At 37.6% G+C, this 24,843-nt stretch overlaps 1 protein-coding gene across 19 annotated transcripts in view; it reads right to left on the reverse strand.

The window, feature by feature from the left end:
• The window catches only part of ULK4 (unc-51 like kinase 4), a 714,793-nt gene that overhangs the window by 469,869 nt on the left and 220,081 nt on the right, over positions 1–24,843 (reverse strand). For all 19 annotated transcript variants that reach the window (XR_010155166.1, XR_010155167.1, XM_063805611.1 and 16 more), the window contains 2 exons: positions 2,382–2,515; positions 109–230 (listed from right to left, as the gene is read on the reverse strand). Coding sequence is in view for 17 of the 19 variants with exons in the window: in XM_063805611.1 (XP_063661681.1) it covers positions 109–230; positions 2,382–2,515 (256 nt within the window). In the remaining 2 variants the exon portion in view is untranslated. The remainder of the gene's footprint in view (positions 1–108; positions 231–2,381; positions 2,516–24,843) is intronic.

Consider the following 24,843-nt stretch of genomic DNA (forward strand, 5'->3'; position numbering starts at 1 on the left):
CAACGTTAGCTCAATAAAAAAAAAATGTTTTGAGTTGAGGATTCTCAGCTCCAGTTTACAAAGATAAGAGGCAAATTTATATCCTTTTCCTCCTCAATACAATAGTACCTGTGAAGTTACCAGGTGAAGCACTATAGGCATCAGGGGGAGACACATCTTCAGCTGTTTCACTTGAACTGTTGATGGGTGTTTACGTCCAGAAACATTAGCCAAGGAGTTAAGAATGTCACCTGTGAAGCACAGCCCAGAGCATATGTGGAGGTTAAAAACCACAAATACTTAGGAGCCACTGGTCATTGCTTGAATACCCATGGGACTTCTAAGGTAATTAATCTCCAAATAAAATAAGCAGATATACTTATTCACAAGTACTGAAATTACAACAGACACTTATGGCCTCCGGGGACAGAATGTGATATTCTGCAAAGACACTATAAATAAACTTAACGTCTCATTTGGAAATGAAAAATAAAATTTAATAAATTATTATAATAGAGTAATAGCTTTAGAAATTTTTTTTGTATTTTCCAAATTTCAATCATGAGCACTTGTTGCTTTTGCAAACAAGAAAATATATTTAAAATAATAAATGGGCCAGGCGCAGTGGCTCATGCCTATAATCCTAGCACTTTGGGAGGCCGAGGTGGGCAGATCACGAGGTCAGGAGATCGAGACCATCCTGGCCAAAATAGTGAAACCCCATCTCTAATAAAAACACAAAAATTAGCCCGGGCATGATGGTGTGCGCCTGTAGTCCCAGCTACTTGGGAGGCTGAGGCAGGAGAATCACTTGAATCTGGGAGGCGAAGGTTGCAGTGAGCTGAGATAGTGCCACTGCACTCCAGCCTGGGCGACAGAGCAAGACTCTGTCACACAAAATAATAATAATAATAATAATAATAATAATAATAAGTGAACGAATTACAGAACACGACTTACAACTATCAAAAAAAGAGAATAGGTTGGAGGTAAAAAGAGGTCAATTCCCAAAACTTCTCATTGGATGATAAATCTAACAATAAATAAAACTTGCTTTGTGGACATCAGAATCTTATCGCCATACCCTAAAACAGGATAAGTCCGGTAATAAAGAATTTAGCTACCAACTGACCAAATTATAGCCTTCAGGTTTGAGGTAAAAAAGCTTACAATCCGAAATAAATTTTGAGAGGCTCTATTTTCAGTCATCAACAGGCAAAAATAATCTCCTAAAGCATCAGTAAGGGGCAAAAAGTTGCTGTCAGTTAGCCTTGAAGATATTTTCATTACTTTGATTTAATGTTCTGAATTCCTGAAACTAAGTACCCTCTACTATAATAGCTTGGATCACATTTAACATTCTAAACATTTCTGGTTTATAGCTACATCTGCTGGAAAAGCATGGAATGGGATTTAAGCTACACATACATGCTCCCAAGGTTATTTTAATTTCTGCAAATAACAATGAAATAAGGTATTTCTTTAGCTGTAATAAACATCCTTTGCAAATCATTATTAGATGTTTTATCTTAAGATAAATTTTTCAAACCAAAGAAAGTTTCAAACTTTAAACTTTAAATGAATATCAAAATTCCTTAACATCACATTTTAATATTCAAAATTAAAATCCATGCATTTTTATTCTCATTTATTGTGGGAGTTAAAAAATGATTATATGGCAGTAGAAAATGGAAAGACAGATAACAAAGGCTGAGAAGGGTGAATGGATGTGGAGGGATGAGGAAAAAAAGTGGGTCAAAGGGTATGAATACACAGTAAAATAGAAGAAATAAATTCAGTGTTTGATAGCAGAGCAGGGTGATTATAGTTAACAAAAATGTATTATAGGTGGGTGACGGACACCCTAAATACCCTGGCTTGATCACTATGCATTTTATACATATAACAAAATTTCTCATATACCCAATACATTTGTATAAATAAAAGAAAATCTTGTTTCAGCAAGGGAAAAAAAATAAATAAAATCTATTCAAAGTTTTTTTAACAATAAATAAATTTGTGCTCTAATTTCAAGAGAAAATTCTTTTCTTCTGATTTAGGCAAAAAAAACTTACGAAAAGTTACCCCCAAATACTAGCATAAGTCCAATTTTAAGCAATTAAACCGCTTTTCTTTTGTATATTTTCTAAAATGGCCAGTTTACCTCGGATCACACCTTAATGTGGCATTGTCTCATCATGCCTCATCATGTCATTGATGCAAAATAATTACAAAAACAGATAAAGAAAATTTAAATCTTGAAACTACATATTCGTAAAAAAGTGTCTTTGCATTTGCCTTCAAGAACAGACAAGTAAGAATAAAAAAGAACTGATGCCTAAAAGCCAAGTCTTAGAAACGTAAAAGCAGAAACGAGGCCTGAGGATGAGACTCCAATTTACCCAGGATTCGTGGCAGCTCCTGCACAATGTGACAGATGAGAAGATCCAGGCATTTGGACAGGTATTCATTGCCACTTTGCTGCTCCTTGCCTGGAGTGGTCTTTCTGCTGTCTCTCTCGATGTACATCACCAGTCTACATACAGGAAAGTGCAAAGATTACCTCTCATGATAAAACACTTGATAGCATCTATCCAAAAATGCCACCAAGGCAAGTGTTTCCAGAGGGCACCCTCCCAATCATATTGACGTTTAGATTTGTAGCAACTTGTCGGGCACAATTTTTGCCTCAGAAAACTCAAAACATTTATAAAGAAAGAAAATAAAGCAACTTCAGATCTCTCTGCTAATATCCTGATTCCATTTGCCTTGGCCAATGGAAACGAACAATATTCTCCAGGTGATAAATGAAAGACAAAGAGATGTCTGGACAGAAGAGGGCTCTTTATGTTTCAAAGGTTCTAAGTAAAGCCACAAGTTAACTGCATATTTGTTTATCATTAGTATTCAATTTGCTTGGGACCCTAGATAATTCACATGAATTTCAATTGTCTCATCCAAAGAAAATGTTTCATTTTAACACTGGGTTATACAGATGGCAGACAATATCTAAATATCTGGCTTTTACGTGTCTCTTTATCTACTAGTTTTATGATACCTGCCTTTTAAAGCTAACTTATTTCTTCTTTCAAACTACTGGCATTCTTTAAACATTCATTTCTGAACCAACCACTTCCAACCCGGAACTAGGGAGTCTACTGGACCATCACCTTAGACATTTAAGGTGTTACTACAAACTTTTAGGTCCTCTCCACATTTTCTCCCCTTTGCTGGACCTACTAGTCATTTTCTCAAGTTCCCATTCCCCCCCAACTCCCTACAGGGCAACAAGTCCACTGATTTCACCATGCAAAAGGCCCTGTAAGGCAGTCTCCCTGGTTACCATCATCCATCTATCCATTTCTGTTATTCTCACCCATCCACCCAACTTTTACTTCTCAGGAAGAACTTCCAACCAATTTCCATTGTAAATTGGAGTTTTATACATAATATACACATATACATAAAATGTATTGAAATCTTGATACTTAGCATTTATGTGGCTCTCTCAATAGACTTATGCATGCATTTGCGTTTCCATGTATTACTATTTGCACCCCATCACGTGAGGATGAACCCAAATCAGAAAGTTAGCCTTGATTCTGTATCAGTCAGTTAGCATCTTCTGTTCTAGTCACCAATTATGTGGCTAGAGCCATAATCACTGTTCAACCTACTTGTTCCTCAATCGCCTTCAATCTGGCTTTCTCTCTCATCACTATCTCTGAAGTCACATGACATCAAATCCAATGGGCCTTCATCTGCCTTCAACTACACAAGTCAACAGCATTCAATACTGTTGCCACTCCTGCTGTTCCTCTATCATAACCTCATCCTTTATTAGCTTTCTTCTCCAGTTTCTCTGGTTGTTCCTTCTCTGTGTCTTTTGCTGGTTCATGCGCTTAAATGCTGAAGTCTATCAAGACTGAGTTCTAGGCCCACAACTATCCTCTAACTGTTTAACACAGGCTATCTCATTCCTACCAATGATTTAAATTACCACTTATCTATACAGATATCTTCCAATTACATATCTGCAGCTCAAACACGGTCTCTAAGTTATATGCCAATATATTCAACTGCTGACTTGACATCTGATTTTATCTGTCTTAAAGAGGTTCAAACTCTGTATATCCAAAATAAAAATCATCATCTCACCAAACCTGGTTGTCTTCCAGAGCACAATATCCTACGTATAGTATCACTCTCTACCTTATTAAACAAACCAGAAAACTAGGAGAGTCATCCTTAACACTCCTTTTCTCTCACTTCCCATATTAAGTCAATCACTGAATATTCTTCCAACTCTTTCACTTCTCCACTCCAAACCAATAGCAAGCTACCATATTTCCTTCTCCTGGACTATTACAATAGGCTTCTAGCTAACTAGTCCATCTGCTTCTACTCTGCCACTCTAATCCTTGCACACTCTACATCTAAACTAATCTTGTCCATCAGGTCACTCTCCTATTTAAAACCCTTCCATGGCATCTCATTGTTCTTCACATAGGAGTTCTTAAAACTCCCTATCATGAACTTCACGGCCTGACCCCCAATTACTTCTCCAGTTTCGTCTTGTTTTCTCTCCCTCCTGTCACACTGGGTTCTCTGTCTCTTAAATACAGTACCTCCCCATGCAACAAGCTACTGCCTCTGCCTAGATGGCCCTTCTCTTCCCTCTTTGCCAATAAATTCATATGCATATTTCATAACTCACTGTACTCTCCAATGATTTCCTTAAATTAAAGCCCTCTATGGTACTGTCTCATAGCATGGAAGGATTACCCAACTGCAATTTTAAAAGATATTTTTAATTATCTGATAATGTTTGTCACCCCAGTAAACTTAAAAATACCTAAGGGCAAGGACTATATCTGATTCTTCTCACCACACCCTTCCACTTCTGCGCACAGTTCTTAACTCTAATTAAGTGTTCAATAAATATTAGCTGAATAAGTAAATATTGCTGTTGAAACTGCCATAAAGTTCTATCTAGTTCTCCACAGCAATTCCTTCTCATTATTCCCAAGGCCCATTTCTTAATTCTGCTATTTAGTGTGTGCTTGCTTAAAATTTATACCGCATATAAAAAGCTAAAAAAATAAAAAACTTCCACCTAGAAAAAAATACCAGAAGCAAAAAGACCAACTGGAGAAAAATATTTCCATTCCAAATCACAAAATGTTAATATTATAAATGTACACACACATATGCATGTGCCCCCAGATAATAATTAGAAAAAGACTAACAAAAGAACAGGAAAAAATGAGCAAGGACTAAGAGAAGGCAGTACACATAGAAGAAAATATAAATGGTTCAAGAAAAAGACATTCCATTCCGCTCCTAATAAAAGAAATATACATACAATGACATCTATTTTTACCTCATGGGGCCAACACTCAGAAAATTTGACAAGACTGCCATCAAGACTCTGAGGATACTGACACTCTAGTTCATTGCTGTTGGAAATGTAATCGAGTATAAATCCCAGGCAGAGTGAGCTGGCAATAATTTGAAAATTAATAATCTAGTAATTTCATCTCTAGGAACAAAGTATTCAATAGATATACCTGTACACATATGATATGACACATACACATAGTTTGCTATTTATAATATCAAAAAATTGGGGTAGGAAGTATTTAGCAAAAGGGGACTGGTTAAATAAAATATGGTACATAATTAGAATGCAGCTGTCAAAAAGAAGCAGCTCTTTATACACTACATGAAAAAGCTACAAGATATGTTTTTAAGAAAATAAGCAAAGTTCAAAATAGGGAACTTTCGCTTATAAAGGGAGGGAAATAATCCATATTCATATTTGCTTAGATTTTTAAAAAATCCAGAGGGATAAATAAGCTAATAAGGATGCTTAATTTTGCATGGTGGTAATCCAGGGTAATGGAAGCAGATGAGAAATTTTTCCCTTTGAATTTTTTTTTTTTTTTTTTTTTGGTTTTTGAACCATGAGTATGTGTTACCTACTCAAAGCTTTTAATGTAAATATATATATATATATATATTTTTTTTTGAAACAGAATCTCACTCTGTCACCCCTGCTGGAGTGCATGCAGTGGCACAATCTCAGTTCAATGCAACCTCTGCCACACGGGTTCAAGTGATTCTCCTGCCTCAGCCTCCAGGGAAGCTGAGATTACAGGCACCTGCCACCGCGCACAGCTAATTTTTGTATTTTTAGTGGAGACGGGGTTTCACCATCTTGGCCAGGCTGGTCTTCAACTTCTGACCTCGTGATCCACCCGCCTCAGCCTCCCAAAGTGCTGGGATTACAGGCGTGAGCCACCACGCCTGGCCAATGTTTTTAAACATTAAGTAATATTGTTGTCCTACAGAGCCTTTTTAAAAACATTTTTTAGGAGATATAATGCTCAATTTCCCAGGATATCCTACCAAATAATAAATGCTGAGTGCAAGGCAAACAGACAGCCCGATTTGTAAGATTTATGCTTTCCCACAGTGTCAAGTGTAAGGCTGACTTTACAAAAGAAGTAAACCAACAGTACTCCAGCAGTACCCCAAAACTTAATTGTGGTTTGTGTCCATTACAATTCCTAGATTCTTTCTTTCAGCAGGGTCAAATCTTTTACCTTGACAATATTGAAACAAAGATGTCAACCAAATCTGGAAGCAATTCTCACCTGTTGCACTTTCAGACAGTGTGATCTTGTACAAATTAAACTCTTACAAACTTCAGTTTTCTAATTACAAAATGGGATAATGCCCGCCTTATAGGACTGCTGTGAGGATGTAAATGAATGCGGTACATTCTCAGGAAACGGTAGCTACTATCATCACCACCACCAAATTTGGGATACTGCTTTCTTGAGTACACAAATCTTAAGAGAAAATCCCTAGAGAAGGCTAACACTCTGTTTTTCATCCCACTCTCTGAATCATGAATCACCATGCTCAAAAGTCCTGCCCCACTTCCCCTGCATTTTGAAGAACTGCCTCAACTTATTAAAATGAAAGACAGACCGGGTGCGGTGGCTCACACCTGTAATCCCAGCACTTTGGGAGGCCATGGCGGGTGGATCACCTGAGGTCAGGAGTTCGAGACCAGCCTGACCAACATGGAGAAACCCCGTCTCCACCAAAAAAATACAAAAATTAGCCAGGCGTGGTGGCACATGCCTGTAATCCCAGCTACTTGGGAGGCTGAGGCAGGAGAATCTCTTGAACCTGGGAGGCAGAGGTTGCAATAAGCCGAGATGGCACCACTGCACTCCAGCCTGGGCAATAAGAGTGAAACTCCATCTCAAAAAATTAATTAATTAAAATTAAATAAAAATAAAATGAAAGAGAGCCTGACATCTCTTCAGAGATTAGAATTTGATGCCATTAAAATTGTTCTACTCCTTTTGATATAGGAAGAATAGAAACATTTTCTTTAAGGAAATAGTTTTGTCTTCATTAAACATGCAGAATATATAACCATTTATTTAACCCATCATCCTACTAAAAGACATGAGGGGTGCTTTCAGCTTTTCTTCTCAAAAAGCAATGCTTGAGAGACACTGTTTCATCTGTCTCCTGGTACACATGTGCAAGAGTTGCTAGGGTACATGTATAGGAATGGAAACTCAAATATTCAACTTCACGACACTGCCAAACTGGTTCCCAAAGTGGTTGTCCCAATTTATTCCCACCAGTAGTGTATGCGTTCCCTCTGAGTTACAACCTCACCAATACCTACTGGTATCAGATTTAATTTCTACCCATCTATTTATGGGGTTTAAAGTGGTACCTTTAGTCTTAATTTGAATTTTCATAATTATTAATGACAGAATATTTTGGTATTTATTTGCTGTTCATAATTCCTCTTTTCTCAGGAAAATGAAGGGAAAAGAGGAATTATGAACAGTAAGTGCCTGAAAATGTCTGTTTCTGAAATGCCTGTTCAGGTCTTTTGCTCATTCTCCCATTGGGTTGTTGATCTTTTGTTATTGATTTGGAGGCATTAATTATATGGTCTGGATCTTTTATCTTCTTCCTCTTTGTCCCCTTCTTTATCCTCTTTCTTCCTTCTTGTTTCTCCTCCTCCTCTTGTCTTTCACATTGAAGTCCTCAATCCACTAGAAATTGACTGATCATGTGGGTTGAGGTGGGAATCTAATTTCATTGTTTTTCCAAGTGGACGAGCACTTGTCTGGTACTATTTATTGAAAAGGTACTTCTAAAACCAACAGTGAGGAAAGAGGGGTAAAAGATCAAATATTTGGCAAAATCTGATTAAAAAGCAGTTTGAACCTTAAATTATCTCCTCTGGCCAATATATGTAGGTAACTGCCACTAGGCTTGCACTCAGGCAAAAGTTTAAACATTTATTCTCTAGAGAAAATAAAAACCATCTGGACTGAGAAATAGCAGACCAAGATTAAGAGAGGACTACCAAACTGCAAACAGGGGACTAAGTAAATTTATGCACAGTAAATACTGAAACTTCATCTCCCTTAGCCCAGTGGGCGCCTGGGACTCTGGTAGCCCAGTCGTTTCCTTCCGAGCATGTGACTGGAACACTCTGCATGTGCTCTTCTTTGGCAAAACTAAATAGCCCAAGAGAAATAGCCAGAGACATTCATGCTAAAGTTCACATTAAAAATGCCTGTACAGATGATCTTAATGTAAAGCTCAAAGTCAAAATTCACCAACACACTGAGAACTTCTAAAATAGGCTGTCATTCCCTCAACTCTTAATCATAAGGAGATCAAACATTACCAAATAGCTGAAAGCCTGATTTATCTGTTCTACATTTATGTCTGCTGGTATTCATCCACATTCTTTTTCATTGCTGTGTAGTGTTCCGGTATGTGAATATACCATAATTTACTTACTCATTTTGTTGTGGATGAACATTTGGGCTATTTCAATTAATGAATAGGGCTAAGCATAACTTATGCTGGATGCACGTAAACATTTCTATTGGATATATCTGTATCCTTGGAAGTAAATTTGCTGGGTCACAAAGCATGCCTCGATTCAGTTTCATAGACACTGATGATCAGTTTTCTAAAGTGATCATTATGTCAATTTATACTCCAACAGGTAGATATAAGAATTCCAGTTTTTCAGCCAGGCGCGGTGGCTCACTTCTGTAATCCCAGCACTTTGGGAGGCCGAGGTGGGTGGATCATGAGGTCAGGAGATCGAGACCATCCTGGCTAACACAGTGAAACCCATCTCTACTAAAAATACAAAAAATTAGCCGGGCGTGGTGGCGGGCGCCTGTAGTCCCAGCTACTCGGGAGGCTGAGGCAGGAGAATGGCGTGAACCCGGGAGGCAGAGCTTGCAGTGAGCCAAGATTGCACCACTGCACGCCAGCCTGGGCGACAGAGTGAAACTCTGTCTCAAAACAAAACAAAAAAAAAAAATCCAGTTTTTCTATATCTTTGCCAAAACCCTACATTATCAGGCTTTTTAATCACAGCCATTCTAGTGGGTATATGTTGGTAACTCATTGTGATTAAACTAAATTTTCCTGATGACTAATTAGGTTAAGCATCTTTTCAGGTGTTAATTGACCATCTGGAGATAACCAGTTTTGTAAACTGTTTGTCCAAGTCTTGTGCTCATTTTTCTATTGGGTTATCTGTCCTCTTCTCCTTGATGAAGTAAGTCTGTACATATTTCTGTTAAGAGACCACTGTTGATTATATATGTCGATTATGAATGTCTCTTACTCTGTGGCTTATCTTTTTACTCTTTTAATGTCTTTGAATGAACCATAATTTTAAGGTAGCCTAATTTATCAATATTTTCCTTTCTGACAATGCTTTTGTGTTCTGCTAAAAAAAATTTCAGTCTACACAAAAGTCATGAAGATATTTTCATATGCTATCTACCAGAAGCTTTACTGCTTTACCTTTACAAATTTAAACAGAAAATCATAAAATCTACCTGTATTGATCTTTGGTACAGTACAGCTTAGGAGTAAAAGTTTTTATTTCTTTCCTATATTGATATCTAAATTATCTATTATCGTTTATTATAAAACCCACAATTTTCTGTTTTCCTCTATATCTCTCCCACTATTCTTCATGTCTTCTATACTTTTGTCTCTCTACACTGATCTCAGACTTCTCCCAGAAAGCATTTCTCTGCTTCAGAGAGTCTAATCTGTTAGCCAAATCCACTGACTTGTTACTTTCAATTATTGTATTTTTCAGTTCTAGAATATCCATTTGGGTTTTTTTTTTAATAGTTCTAGTTCTCCACTGAAACCCTTAATCTTTCAAATTCCTTGACTATATTAATCACAGTTATTTTAAAGTCTGTATCTGATAACTCTATTGCCTGTATTCCCTATGGATACTGTCTCTCTTGTTGATTTTATTGCTTTTATTCATATCATCTTGTCTCCTCATAGGCCTTATTACTTTCTATTGAGTATTAGACTCTATACCTGAAAACCACGGAGATATTGAGGCCTAGGGTTACGGTTAGACTTCTTCAGACAGGATTTGCATTTGCTTCTGGAAGGCAGCTAAAACACCAAACAATCTAGATCATCTTAATCCAAACAGAGACTGAGATGATTCAAAAATGAGCTTCTCTCCCTGTTTTGGGAAATCCTCTATATCAGTAACAGCTACCCCAGAAACAGAAAACAGAGAAAATAGAAATGGTTATCTTTTGGCAGTCAAGGAATCCAAATGAAATCCTCTCCAAATTTACAGAGTATAAAAAAAGCAAATTCACACTTGTCTATAAGGAATAAATTTTTCTCTAAAGTTTAAATTATCCATTATAAAATTTGATAATGTGTTGCTTAACTACCATGGTTTGAAATATCTTTCACTTAAGGCAAAAACTATTCAAATCATTTTCAAACACTAGTACAGACTGTTAATACATAAGAAAATATCCATTACATCTGCTGGGAGAAATAAAAAACTAATGGGATCCATAACAGTTTAAAACTAACTGTAGAATGATGCGCCATTTCTTCATGCTCTCCCCAATGCCTCCCCATTACAAGATGTGTTTTCACAGCTACAGTAGAATAAACTGACTTCACTGACAAGAGAACATTATTTTCTAAAAGAATTCACATCTATAAAGGAGACAAAATGTGGAAACATTTGAGCATAGTGTCCCACAAATACTTCACAAGTGTTCTACGAAAACCAGCAAATGATATTTCTCAGTGTTCTACAAGGGTATATCAAGTTAAAAAGATAACATACTGAAAAGAAATCCAAATAAACTGCAAATAAACAAGATCAGATCAATTCTCCTTTGTGTCCCTTACTAATTTTTTTGAGACAGAGTCTTACTCCATCACCCAGGCTGGAATGCAGTGGCATGATCTCAGCTCACTGCAACCTCCGCCTCCTGGGTTCAAGTGATTCTCCTGGATCACCTTGTAGCTCTGATTACAAGTATGCGCCACCACGCCAGGCTAATTTTTGTATTTTTGTTTTGTTTATTTGTTTCATTTAATTTTTATATTTTTAATAGAAATGGGGTTTCACCATGTTGGCCAGGCTGATCTTGAACTCCTGACCTAAAATGATCTGCCCACTTCTGCCTCCCAAAGTGCTGGGATTATAGGCATGAGCCACTGTGCCTAGCCAACTATCTTTAATAGTATTATTTCTCCCCAGGACATACCCATTTCCCAAACTACTGTCACTCAAACCCCTGCATTTCTCTCCATTTATCTCTCTGATTCATTCCCTCTAATCTGACCACAATTTTCTTACTCTCATCACCACAGGAATCCTATGCGCATTGCACACACATCCACCTTTACATAACTCTGATAGGCCTTCTATTAAGACCTCCTGCTATACCTCTGTGATTCTAAGGCCAAACTCAGCAAGTCCTATGCCTAATATCTCCACCAGTACAATGTCTACAGCAAAATGAGTTCAGTGAGTACAAGGATGATGACATCAGTTTATTCATTCAATAACTATTTACCGTGTCTACTATGTGCTAAGTATTTTTCTAGTTGATGTAGATACAACCCATGGAGTGTATATTCAAGTCCAATGAAACAGACAGCAAACAAGCAACCAGAAAATAGCTTAGGTGGTGACAAGTACTATGGAGAAAATTAAAGAAGAGTAAGAAAACTAGTCACTTGCCAGAGAAAACCTCTCGACAGGATGTCATTGAAGCAGAGACCAGAAGGGGTAAAGCAAGCGTGCAATGTGGACAAAACATTCCAGAAAACTGTTAAGCCACATGCAACATCCCAAAGGCAAACACAAGCTTGCTGTGTACTTGTGTAGCTACAGCACAGTGTAAGAAAAGATCAGAGAGGTAACCAGGCTCCAAACCATGTAAGGGATTGTATGCCATGGTAAGAAGCTTGAATTTTACTCTCAAGGAGAAAGAGTGGCATGATCTGACATGTGGTTAAAAAAAAATAGCATTCTGGATACTGTGAGGAAGATAGACTATGGAAATGTAAAAAGGAAGACCAGCTGAGAAGCAACTGTAACAATTTGGATGAGAAGTCATGGTGGCTTTGGTTAGTGTGGTAATGAAGAAATGGTGTTAATTGATGAGATTATGGATATTTTTTCAAGGTACAAATAATTAGATTTGCTGTTGATTGGATAGGAGAGGTGAAAAAGAGAAGTCAAGAATAATTCCATGCAACTAAGCAGCTGGAATAACAGAGCCACCATTTACTAATCTAGGTAAAGACTGCCAGAATAGCAAGTCTGGAGCAGAAAAATCTTTATCAGACATTAACGTTTCGGTAGCACATGGAGAGTTGGTATGTGAGTGTGAGTTCAGAGAAAAGGTTTAGGCTGATGACATTAATCTGAGAGTAGGCCATGGATGGATGGTATTTAAGGCAATTGTCTTGGTCCATCTGTGTCACTATAAAGCAATGCCTGGGGATGGGTAATTTATAAAGAAAACAATGTGTATTTGGCTCATGATTCTGATTTCTGTAGAAGTTCAAGATTGGGCAGCTGCATCTGGCGAGGATCACAGGTTGCTTCCACTTATGGTGGAAGGCAAAGGGGTGCCAGGGTGTGCAGAGATCACATTGAAAGAGAGGAAGCAAGAGAGGGGGTAGGTACAAGGCTCTTTTTAATAACCAGCTCTGGTGAGAACTAATGGAGCAAGGACAGCTCCAAGCCATTCATGAGGGATCCATCCTCATGAGCCAAGCACCTGCTAGAAGCACCACCTCCAACAACGCAGATCAAATTTGGAGGCCTAAGGGACAAACATCCAAACTCTAGAAGCCATTAGATTAAATGAGATCACTCCAAGGACTGAGTCATGGAACTACTACAAAGGCTGAGATTATGAGAGAGGAAACTGAGGAAGAGTGACTACTGAAGGGTGAAGAAAACCCAAAAAAACTGCCCTGGGTGTCAAGTAAGAAAGTACTTCAAGAAGGAAACAGTAGACTTCTAGTTTCTGGTAAATGTGAATTAGGTTATTCAGACAAACATTTCTATTATAAATAAAACAAAAATGAAAAGAGATATATATATCTCCACAACATATATGTATACACATATATAATGTATATCCACTTGATATATAATCACAGCAAACTATATGGCTTATAAACAAACACACAATACCTATGATGACTGTCTGATGTTAAATAAGAACTTGTAGTTTTACATTGATGTCACCAAGATGGCTGACTGAAGGTGCCTGATACTCATGACCCCAACTCCTACAAAGAAAGACCAAAACAATGAATAAATAACTCCATTTTGACTAGAGTATCTGAAGGAGAACGCTGAAGTACAGCAGGGGAGTGGCAGAGACACCATGGAACATGAAGACTCAGGATGACTATATTGAGAAGGAATCCAAATACTCTGCTCTCTGCCACCCTGTCTCCCCAATTGGGATCAACTCGGAATCATGAGGAAATTCCCCCTACAAGAAAAAGGTAAAGCAAGGAGCCCCCAGTAGCTCCCACGAATGTCATGAAAACCTGCAGTTTTCGTTGCTGAAGAATCTCGCACTCCTCACGGGCCAATCGCAGTTCAGGAAGCTACCAGGAGTTCACGTGGCTGCACTGTGCCAGAGAAGAAGCCGACATTGTGTCCTATTTTCCCCCTGACCCAACCTGCCACTGCATAATGCCATCTTGACACTGGAGCCACTGCTAGACTGTGTCCTTCCCTGGGACCCAATAGCCACTGTATCTCCCCACCCCAAAGGCTCCACAATACTCAACAGTCCTGCAGCCCCTTGGAGCAAATAGGCCTGCCAACCTGCTCCCAAAGGAACAAGGCCTGATTCATCCAGTTCCATTCCCTCTTGGCATGGCATGAGAGACAGCTTGTTACTTTCAACTCCGGAGGTGAGGAGCAGCTGAGCTGCCAGTCAACCAGCCCTGCACTCCCTTGATGTAGTGCATGAGACAGCCTGCCACCCTGCCCTCAGGGAAGCAGCCCAAGCTGGCAGAACAGTTGCACAAACTCCTGCAGCCCAAGCCACTGAAGTACTCACAGGCATTGTTAATACTGACTATAGCTGAAACAACGGCACAAAGACTACACTACTGCACCTACTCAACACCAAAGCCAACAAACCCAACACAACCAATGTCATAGGACAGATTTTCAAAATTATATTAAGTATCTTTTCTGACTATAATGAAATAAAACTAAAAATCAGTAACAGGAGAAACTCTGGAAGCTATACAAATACATGGATATTAAACAATATACTTTTGAACAACAGAAGGGTCAAGGAAAAATTTTTTTAATTTAAAAATTCTCTGATACAAATAAAAATGGAAACACAATATACTAAAAGCTATGGGATACAACAAAAGCACTTCTAAGAGGGAAGTTTATAGCAATAAATGCCCGCATCAAAAAATCAGAAAGATCTCAAAGAACCAAACATTATACTTCAAGGAACTAGAAAAACAACAAGAAACTAAACCCAACATTAGTAGAAGGAAAGAAGTAACATAAGTCAGAGCAGAAATAAATGAAATGGAGACTTTTTAAAAGACAAAAGGTCAGTAAAATAGAGTTCGTTCTTTGAAAATATAACAAACCTTTAGGTAGACTAAGAAAAAAGAGAAGATTCAAATAAATAAACTCAGAGATAAAAAGTAGATATTACAATGTATGTCACAGACTAAAAAGAATCATAAGACTATTATGAACAACTATACACCAAAAAGTTGAAAAATCTATCAAAAATGGACAAATGCCTGGATACACGCAGTCTATCAAAATTGAATCATGAAGAAATAAAAAGTCTGAAGAGACCAATAATGAGTAATAAGACTGAATCGATAATAAAGTCTCCCATCAAAGAAAAGCCCAGAGCCTGATGGCTTCACTGCTGAATAGTATCAAACATTTAAAGAACTAACAGTAATCCTTTTCAAAGTACTCCAAAAAATTGAAGACAAAGAAGTCTTTCAAACTCATTCTACGGTATCACTGTAATCTGAAAACCAGAGAAGGAAATTACAGGCCAATATCCTTGATAAAAAACCATTCACCATAATCAAGTGTAATTCATCCCAGGGATGCAAGGATGGTTCAACATATGCAAATCAATAAATGTGATCCATCACATTAAGAAAATCAAGAACAAAAACCATATGATTTCAATACATGCAGGGAAAAAACTTGATAAAAGTCAACATCCTTCAAAATAAAAACTCTCAACAAATTAGGCATAGAAGGAATGTTTGTACCTCAACCCAATAATGGCCATATATGACAAACCCATGGCTAATGTAATACCTGAATAGGAAAAAAAAATAAATGGAAAGCTTTTCCTCTAAATTTAGAACAAGACAAGGATACTCACTTTCATCACTTTTATTCAATGTAGGCAAGAGAAAGAAAGGGCATCCAAACTGGAAAAAAAAATAAGAAAAAAAAAGGGAGTCCAATTGTTCCTGCTTGCGAATGGCATAATCTTGAAGCTACAGAAAATCCTAAAGACTCCACCAAAAAACTCTTACAAATATTAAGTGAATTCAGTAAAGCATTTCTATATATCAATAGCAAACTATCTGAAAAAAATCAAGAAAGCAATACCATTTATAAGTTATAAAAAAAATTATCTTAATATGTTTAGTCAAGGAGGTGAAAGCCCTCTACAAGAAAAACTATGTAACAGTGATGAAAGAAATTAAAGAGGACACAAGTAAATGGAAAGATACTCCATGTTCACGGATTAGAAAAATTGATATTGTTAAGACACCTATACTACCTAAAGTGATCTACAGATTAAATGCAATTCTTATCAAATTACCAATGACATTCTTCACAGAAACAGAAAAAAAATTCTAAATTTTTTTTTAAAAACCCCAAAGAGCCAAATCAATTTTGGGGGAAAAAAAAAAAAAAGAACAAAAGCTGGTGGCATCAGACTACCAGACTTAAAAATGCACTACGAAGTTTTGATAACCAAAACAGGATGGAACTAGCATAAAAACAGACACACAGACCAATGACACACAAAGGAGAACACAAAAGTAAATCCACACAATTATAGCCAGCTGATTTTCAACAAAGATATCAAGAACACACTTGGGGAGATGGCAATCTCTTCAATAAACGAAGTTGGGAAAACTGGATATCCACATGCAGAAGAGTGTAGCTAGACCCCCTCACTCTCACCGTATACAAAAATCAAGTCAAAATGGACTGAAGACTTAAATTTAAGATCTGAAACTAGGAAACTGCTAGAAGAATACATAGGGAAACTGCTTCATTAGTCTGGTCCATGATTTTTTGGGTAAGAACTCAAAAGCGCAGGCAACAAAAGTGAAAACAGACAAATGAGATTGCATCAAACTAAAAAGCTTCTGCACAACAAAGGAAACAAGGGTGAACACACAGGCTACAGAATGGGAGAAAATATTCTCAATCCATGCATCTGACAAGAGGTTAATATCCAGAATATATAAAGAATTCAACTCAATAGCAAAAGAAAAAAAAATCTGCTAAGAAATGAGCAAATGAATAGACATTTCTCAAAAGACATACAAATGGCCAACAGGTATATTTAAAAATGCTCAACAACATCACCAATCATCAGGGAAATGCAAACTAAAACCACAATGAGGTATCACCTCACCCCAGTTAGAGTGGCTATTAACAAAAATAATAATAATAATAATGACAAATATTGGCATAGATGTGAAGAAAGGGGAGTTCTTATATACTGTTAGAGGGAAGGTAAATTAGTATGGCCATTATGAAAAACAGTATGGGGGTCCTCAAAAATTAAAAATAGAACTACCATATAATCAAGCAATCCCACTATTGGGTATTTATCCAAAGAAAAATAATTCAATATATCAAAGGAATACATGCACTCCCATGTTCACTGCAGCACTGTTCACAATAAGCAAAGATACGGAATCAACCTACGTGTCCATCAATGAATGGATAAAGAAAATAAAGAAAATGTGGTAAGTATACACAATAATAATATTCAACCATAAAAAGAATGAAATCTTGTCATTTGCAATAACATGAATAGAACTGGAGGACATTACGTTAAGTGAAATAATCCAGGCATGATCTCGCTCATATGTGGAATCTCAAAAAGCTGATCTCATAGAAATAGAGAAGAGAATATTGGTAACCACATTCTGGGGAGGCTAAGGGCAGGGAGAGGGGGAGGACAGGGAAAGTTTGTACAAAATTACAGTTCGATAGGGAAAATAAGTTATCGTGTTCTATTGCACAGTAAGGTGACTATTACAATATTGTATTATATATTTCAGCATCTCAAAATAACCAGAAGAGAGAATTTTTAATGTTCTCACCACAAGAAAATAATAAACGTTTGCAGTGATATGCTATATACCCTAATTTGATCATTACACAGTGTATACACATACCTAAACATCACAGTGTACCCCATAAATATGTACAATTATTATGTGTCAGGTAAAAATAAAACAAAAGAACTACTCTTGGTTTAGACAAAATTTGCAGTGACTGCATCACACACAAGCAGAAAAGGTGTTGTCTCTGAAACCATTTAAATGGAAGAGGAGATGATCTAGTTTGGAATACTGTGTCAGATGATGCAGGAGAAACTCAAGGAACTGATGTTCAACATGCTGTGGTGACACTTCAATAAAGCAGTTTAAAAAGAGGTGTTGAATACATTTATTTTACAAAATGCAAGAATGCAGACTTCCAAACCAGTACATTATCTTATATACATACTTAAAAATAAATGTGTAACTATAATAATAAATTAAATATTTATAAAAAGAGGTAAACAGTCATCTATTTCATCAAATTCATTTAAAAGTTTATATAATTACCATGTTTTCTCCCAAAAAGACTTTTTTAGACATTCCATTGAAAAATTAGACTTTCATATAATCAAGATTGCCTTGAATTCAACTAAACACATGATTTTTTTTTTTTTTTTTAGACAGAGTCTCATCCTGTCTCCCAGGCTGGAGTGCAGTGGCGCAATCTCACCTCACTGTAACCTCCACCTCCCGGGTTCAAGCAATTCCCCTGCCTCAGCCTCCCAAGTAGCTGTGATTACAGGCACCTGCCACCATACCCAGCTAATTTTTTTGTATTTTTAGTTGAGACGGGGTTTCACCATGTTGGTCAGGCTGGTCTCAAACTCCTGACCTTAGGTGATCCACCTGCCTTGGCCTCCCAAAGTGCTTAGGATTACAGGCATGAGCCACTGCGCCCAGCTAGATGTTTTCATCAAATTGTTCCAGCTTTTGTGTGGAAAACATATTACTGGGGTGGGGGGAGCTGAACAACTAGAAGCAGGAAGATCAGTTAGGAGACCAGTGTCAGAGCAAATAAGAGATGCTATTGGCTTGGTTGGGGCAGTCTAGACGGAAAGTAGGTAAGCAGGGGACCATCTTTTTGGAGGAAGAGTCAATATGACTTGTTTATTAATTGAATGAATAAGAAAAAAATTTGGGTTACTCAGAAGTTTGGGTTTGAGTAACTGCATAGAGTGTTACTGAATGTATTTGACTATTACTGAGTAACTAGATCAAGTGCTACTGAATGTTTTTGACTCCCAGTCTGGGAGATGGGAGAGTTAGAAAGCATATTTGATTTGTATACGTTAAATTTAAAACTCCTCTTGTGTATGCAATTGAATACATTAAGATAATATAAGCCTGAAGTGGAAAAAAGTTCATCTAAGTGTATATCAGCACATGGGTAGTGTTTGAAGCCACAGGATTAGATGAAATCACCTAAGGACAGTGATGAAAGAGAAAAAAAAGAAGGCTCAGCAAATGAAACAGAAAAGTGGAAATCAACAAAGAGACTGAGGTGGGAAGAAAGCAAGGAATGTAGATTAAGCCCCTATTATGAGCCCTAAAACTACAAAGATAAACTCCAGTTTAAATTCCCAAGTTGCATTGAAGCATTTTACTTCCCTTTTTCACATAGTCCCACTGGAAAGTCACATTAGCCCTAAAAACAGGAAACTGTACCATTCACAGTCAGAACCTTCAAAAACCTCTTAACAGTGATGGTACAGATTAAATGGATTGACAGAGGGCCCAAGAACACAAAAAGGAAAACGCTGACCAGTGAGTAGGCAGAACCTCGGCAGCACCTCAAGCCTTAAATGGCAAGGGAACAAGACAAGTTTTGGCTTTAGTGCTGATGGGACGACATGAGGTTTTCTCAACCCTGTGAACAAAGGAATTGGGTGTCAGAAAACCTGGCACAAAGGTCATGCTAACTACAAAGAGAGGGATCGCAGGGAGACTGAAGGAAGGAAATTGTTTAAAGGAAAGAAATGATTTGATGCAAGTGGCATTTGGGGAATATTAATCAGATAGCGGATAAGCTAATGAATGCGAAAAGGAAGACAAGCAGGCAATTAGGAGTTACAAGTGTACAGGTGAAGAGGAGAAACAGAAACACGAGAGAGAAGAACTGACTGCCTGGAAATGGTATGAGAAGAAAAGATTCCAGTAGTATATTATGGATAGAATGGCCCATTTATATTGTGTAAAGTCAGTTATATAGGTTTTAAAAATAAAGAATTCACACTCCTTGCTTTTTAACTTAATTCAGGCTTCTCCTTAAAGATGCCCTCATCCCAATTCCCCTGGGTCACCCTTATTCCCTTCGAGTTCTACCGAGCTCTATGTGCCCATCAGTGAGCTACTCCACTGCCTATTTCTACTTCAGATATTCTCATGTGCAGTATACTACTGGAATAACATGTAAATTGTAGATATCCATTCCATTTGAATTCATTCTGGACAATATCACAAGTGGTTCCTTGCTGAGGGTATATGCTATTTACAGAGAGTCAAAACACTACAGTTTTCTCCTTGCTTCACTCCACTCTAAGTCCATTTTATTATTATTATTATTATTATTATTCTTTAAGTTTTAGGGTACATGTGCACAATGTGCAGGTTTGTTACATATGTATACATATGCCGTGTTGGTGTGCTGCACCCATTAACTGGTCATTTAGCATTAGGTATATCTCCTAATGCTATCCCTCCCCACTCCCCCTACCCCACAACAGTCCCCAGAGTGTGATGTTCCCCTTCCTGTGTCCATGTGTTCTCATTGTTCAATTCCCACCTATGAGTGAGAATATGCGGTGTTTGGTTTTTTGTCCTTGCGATAGTTTGCTGAGAATGATGGTTTCCAGCTTCATCCATGTCCCTACAAAGGACATGAACTCATCCTTTTTTATGGCTGTATAGTATTCCATGGTGTGTATGTGCCACATTTTCTTAATCCAGTCTATCATTGTTGGACATTTGGGTTGGTTCCAAGTCTTTGCTATTGTGAATAATGCCACAATAAACATACGTGTGCATGTGTCTTTATAGCAGCATGATTTATAATCCTTTGGGTATATACCCAGTAATGGGATGGCTGGGTCAAATGGTATTTCTAGTTCAACATCCCTGAGGAATCGCCACACTGACTTCCACAATGGTTGAACTAGTTTACAGTCCCACCAACAGTGTAAAAGTGTTCCTATTTCTCCACATCCTCTCCAGCATCTGTTGTTTCCTGACTTTTTAATGATTGCCATTCTAACTGGTGTGAGATGGTATCTCACTGCGGTTTTGATTTGCATTTCTCTGATGGCCAGTGATGATGAGCATTTTTTCATGTGTCTTTTGGCTGCATAAATGTCTTCTTTTGAGAAGTGTCTGTTCATATCCTTCGCCCACTTTGTGATGGGGTTGTTTGGTTTTTTCTTGTAAATTTGTTTGAGTTCTTTGTAGATTCTGGATATTAGCCCTTTGTCAGATGAGTAGGTTGCAAAAATTTTCTCCCATTCTGTAGGTTGCCTGTTCACTCTGATGGTAGTTTCTTTTGCTGTGCAGAAGCTCTTTAGTTTAATTAGATCCCATTTGTCAATTTTGTCTTCTGTTGCCATTGCTTTTGGTGTTTTAGACATGAAGTCCTTGCCCATGCCTATGTCCTGAATGGTATTGCCTAGGTTTTCTTCTAGGCTTTTTATGGTTTTAGGTCTAACGTTTAAGTCTTTAATCCATCTTGAATTAATTTTTGTCTAAGGTGTAAGGAAGGTATCCAGTTTCAGCTTTCTACATATGGCTAGCCAGTTTTCCCAGCACCATTTATTAAATGGGGAATCCTTTCCCCATTGCTTGTGCTTGTCAGATTTGTCAAAGATCAGATAGTTGTAGATATGCGGCATTATTTCTGAGGGCTCTGTTCTGTTCCATTGGTCTACATCTCTGTTTTGGTACCAGTACCACGCTGTTTTGGTTACTGTAGCCTTGTAGTATAGTTTGAAGTCAGGTAGTGTGATGTCTCCAGCTTAAGTTGATAAGAAACTTCAGCAAAGTCTCAGGATACAAAATCAATGTGCAAAAATCACAAGCATTCTTATACACCAATAACAGACAAACAGAGAGCCAAATCATGAGTGAACTCCCATTCACAACTGCTTCAAAGAGAATAAAATACTTAGGAATCCAACTTACAAGGGATGTCAAGGATCTCTTCGAGGAGAACTACAAACCACTGCTCAATGAAATTAAAGAGGATACAAACAAATGGAAGAACATTCCATGCTCATGGGTAGGAAGAATCAATATCATGAAAATGGCCATACTGCCCAAGGTAATTTATAGATTCAATGCCATCCCCATCAAGCCACAAATGACTTTCTCACAGAATTGGAAAAAACGACTTTCAAGTTCATATGGAACCAAAAAAGAGCCCGCATTGCCAAGTCAATCCTAAGCCAAAAGAACAAAGCTGGAGGCATCACGCTATCTAAGTCCATTTTTATCTGTTTAATGCACATCCTTTAATTTATAACTGTTGTTTTCCCCCATGCAGAAACAATTATGGAATGAATTTTTCCTCTTCTACATCTCCCTGCCAGAATCCTCAGCAAACTCATCGTCCAATTCAATGCCTCTGTTTGTAATTAAAGCTATTATCTCTCAGCTTATGATGGCCAGATGATAAATAAGTTTGGGGCCAAATTCAAATTACAGTGACCCCAGCACATCTATAGACCTACTCTGTAATTATTCTTCGTTTCCTAAATATATAACTGGAATAGACCACTTAGCAACTAGCAGAATCCATACATTGGCTATCTGATCTGTGGAGGTAGGCTAGTATGGTAAGAAGAGACAAATGAAAATCTGGTACATCCCCTCTCTAGTAAGCCATATCAACATAAAACCAAACCATAAAAATTAGTATCAAGAGCAAAAACTTAAAATATGTAGGGGTGATAATATCTATCATTCCCATTTAAACTATTTGTTCAACAGAACAGATTATACTGGAAAAAATTAAAAATAGTCTATCTGGCCTATGCAACATCTTAGAATATGACTGTAGTGGATCTTGAAGAATGACAGCAGATCATCCAAAATGTAAATATGTGACTCCCGTTGCAGCTGCAATTTAAGATGTAATATTTCTACTGGAGCAAATCATCATAGCCCTGGCATGTTGGGTGCTATTGACTTGGCAAAGGTCTTTTTTCTCCGTTTCAATTTAGAAGAACCACCAGCATGTGTTTGCTGTTGCTCATCAGGGCAAACAGTTCATGTTCACTGCCTTGCCTCAAAGCCATGCTAACTCTGCTACCATTGGCCCTAAAACACTCTGCAAAGATCTGGGACATCTTGATATCCCACCAAACATCCCATGTGTACACTATTTTGATGACATTAAGCTGGTTGGACCTCAGGAAATATCAGCAGCGAGTACTTTTTAGTTGGCTTAGTAAGATACATGAGAGAGCAATAAACTCCAGAAAAATTCAGGGGGCTACCACTTCAGTCAGTTTTCTGCAGCTCAGAGGTCTACAGCAGGTTGGGACATCCCTCCGGGTCAAAAACAAGTTATTGCACCTTCTGTTGACTGTAACCAAAAAAAGAGGCACAATGTTTGGTGGGGTTTTGTGAATTAAGAGGTAAAACATACCACCTTTGAATGTGTGCCTCTCATTATCTGAAGAATTCACAAACTTATTAGTTTTGAATGGAGTTGAAGTAAGTAAAGGCTCTGCAGCAATTCCACAAGCTGCTGGGCCACTCAGGCCTTATGACCTAGCATATCTAGTACTACTTGAACCCCTACAGCAAATGGAGCCCCAGGGAAGCATCAATAAGTGAATCACAATACACATCTGTGCAGCTTAAGAGAAAAGTCACATTCTCACATGTGGATTACTATTCTCCTTTTGATAAACAGCTCCTGATAGAGAATAAACATTACGATTGAAACCAAATGATCACATGATATGAGTTACTTATCGTTAATCTGGGTCACCAAGCCACTACGTTAAGTATGCAAAGCAGTAAACCATCATCAAATGAGTCAATCAATATAAGAGACTGAGTTTCAACATGTCAAAAAATATAGCAGTAAATTGCATGAAGAGTGGCTTAGATTCCTTCAACACATATTCCTCTGTGTGGCCTTCTCTCACTTAATCCTGATTAAGAATTGTTTATGACCAGCTAATTGGCAAAGAAAAGCACTGAATCTGGTTAGTGAATGGTTCGGTACAATATGCTGGCACCAAATGAGAGTGGACTGCTGCATTACAAGCCTAATCAGAAGTGTCCCTGGAAAGAACATCCTCCCAGTGAGCAGAGCTTCAAACAATACATTGTGTTGCACCCTATGTTTAAACTGAGATGCAACTCAGATATATGCTGATTCATGGGCACTGGGGCTTACAGCTTAGTAGGATGGTCAGGAACTCAGAAAACTGAGGAATTTGAAAACTGGTGACAAGAAGTTCTGAGAAAGTATATGGGTAGACTTCTCAGAATGAGCACATGCATGTTCACTAAGAGGCATCCACTTCAGAGGAGGCTTTCAATAATCAAGAGGACAAGATGACATGTTCTCCAAATGTCAACAAAGACTCCTTCTCCAGCCACCCAGGGCTTGCTCAATGGGCCTGTGTACAAGGGAGCAAAGTGGCAAAGATGAAGGCTCTGCAAGGGCTCAGCAAAAGGAATGTTCCTCATAACATATTAATCTGCATTTCGCTGATTACTAATGATGCTGAATATCTATTCATATCATTATGAATCTCTCTATAATACACAAATTAACTATTATATATGATGCAAAATTTTACAGCTTTTGTTAGCATAAAAATTTTATTTATGACTTTTGGAAGATATAAAATTTTCTAATTTATATGTAGCCAAACTATCAGTATTTCCTTTTATGGTTTATTTCATTGCTCTTCTTCTCAGAAAAGCTTTCTTTGCCCATATTTAAACATATTTTCTTCCAGCTGTTTATGGTTTCTTTTTGGTATATAATTCTTCAATCCATCTGGAACTGGCTTTTGTACGGTGTTAAGCAGAGAAAATAATTTTTCCCCACACAGTTAACCAATTATCCAGAGTAAA

Source organism: Pan troglodytes, chromosome 2 (assembly GCF_028858775.2).
Source record: "Pan troglodytes isolate AG18354 chromosome 2, NHGRI_mPanTro3-v2.0_pri, whole genome shotgun sequence".
Taxonomy (NCBI): Eukaryota; Metazoa; Chordata; class Mammalia; order Primates; family Hominidae; genus Pan; species Pan troglodytes.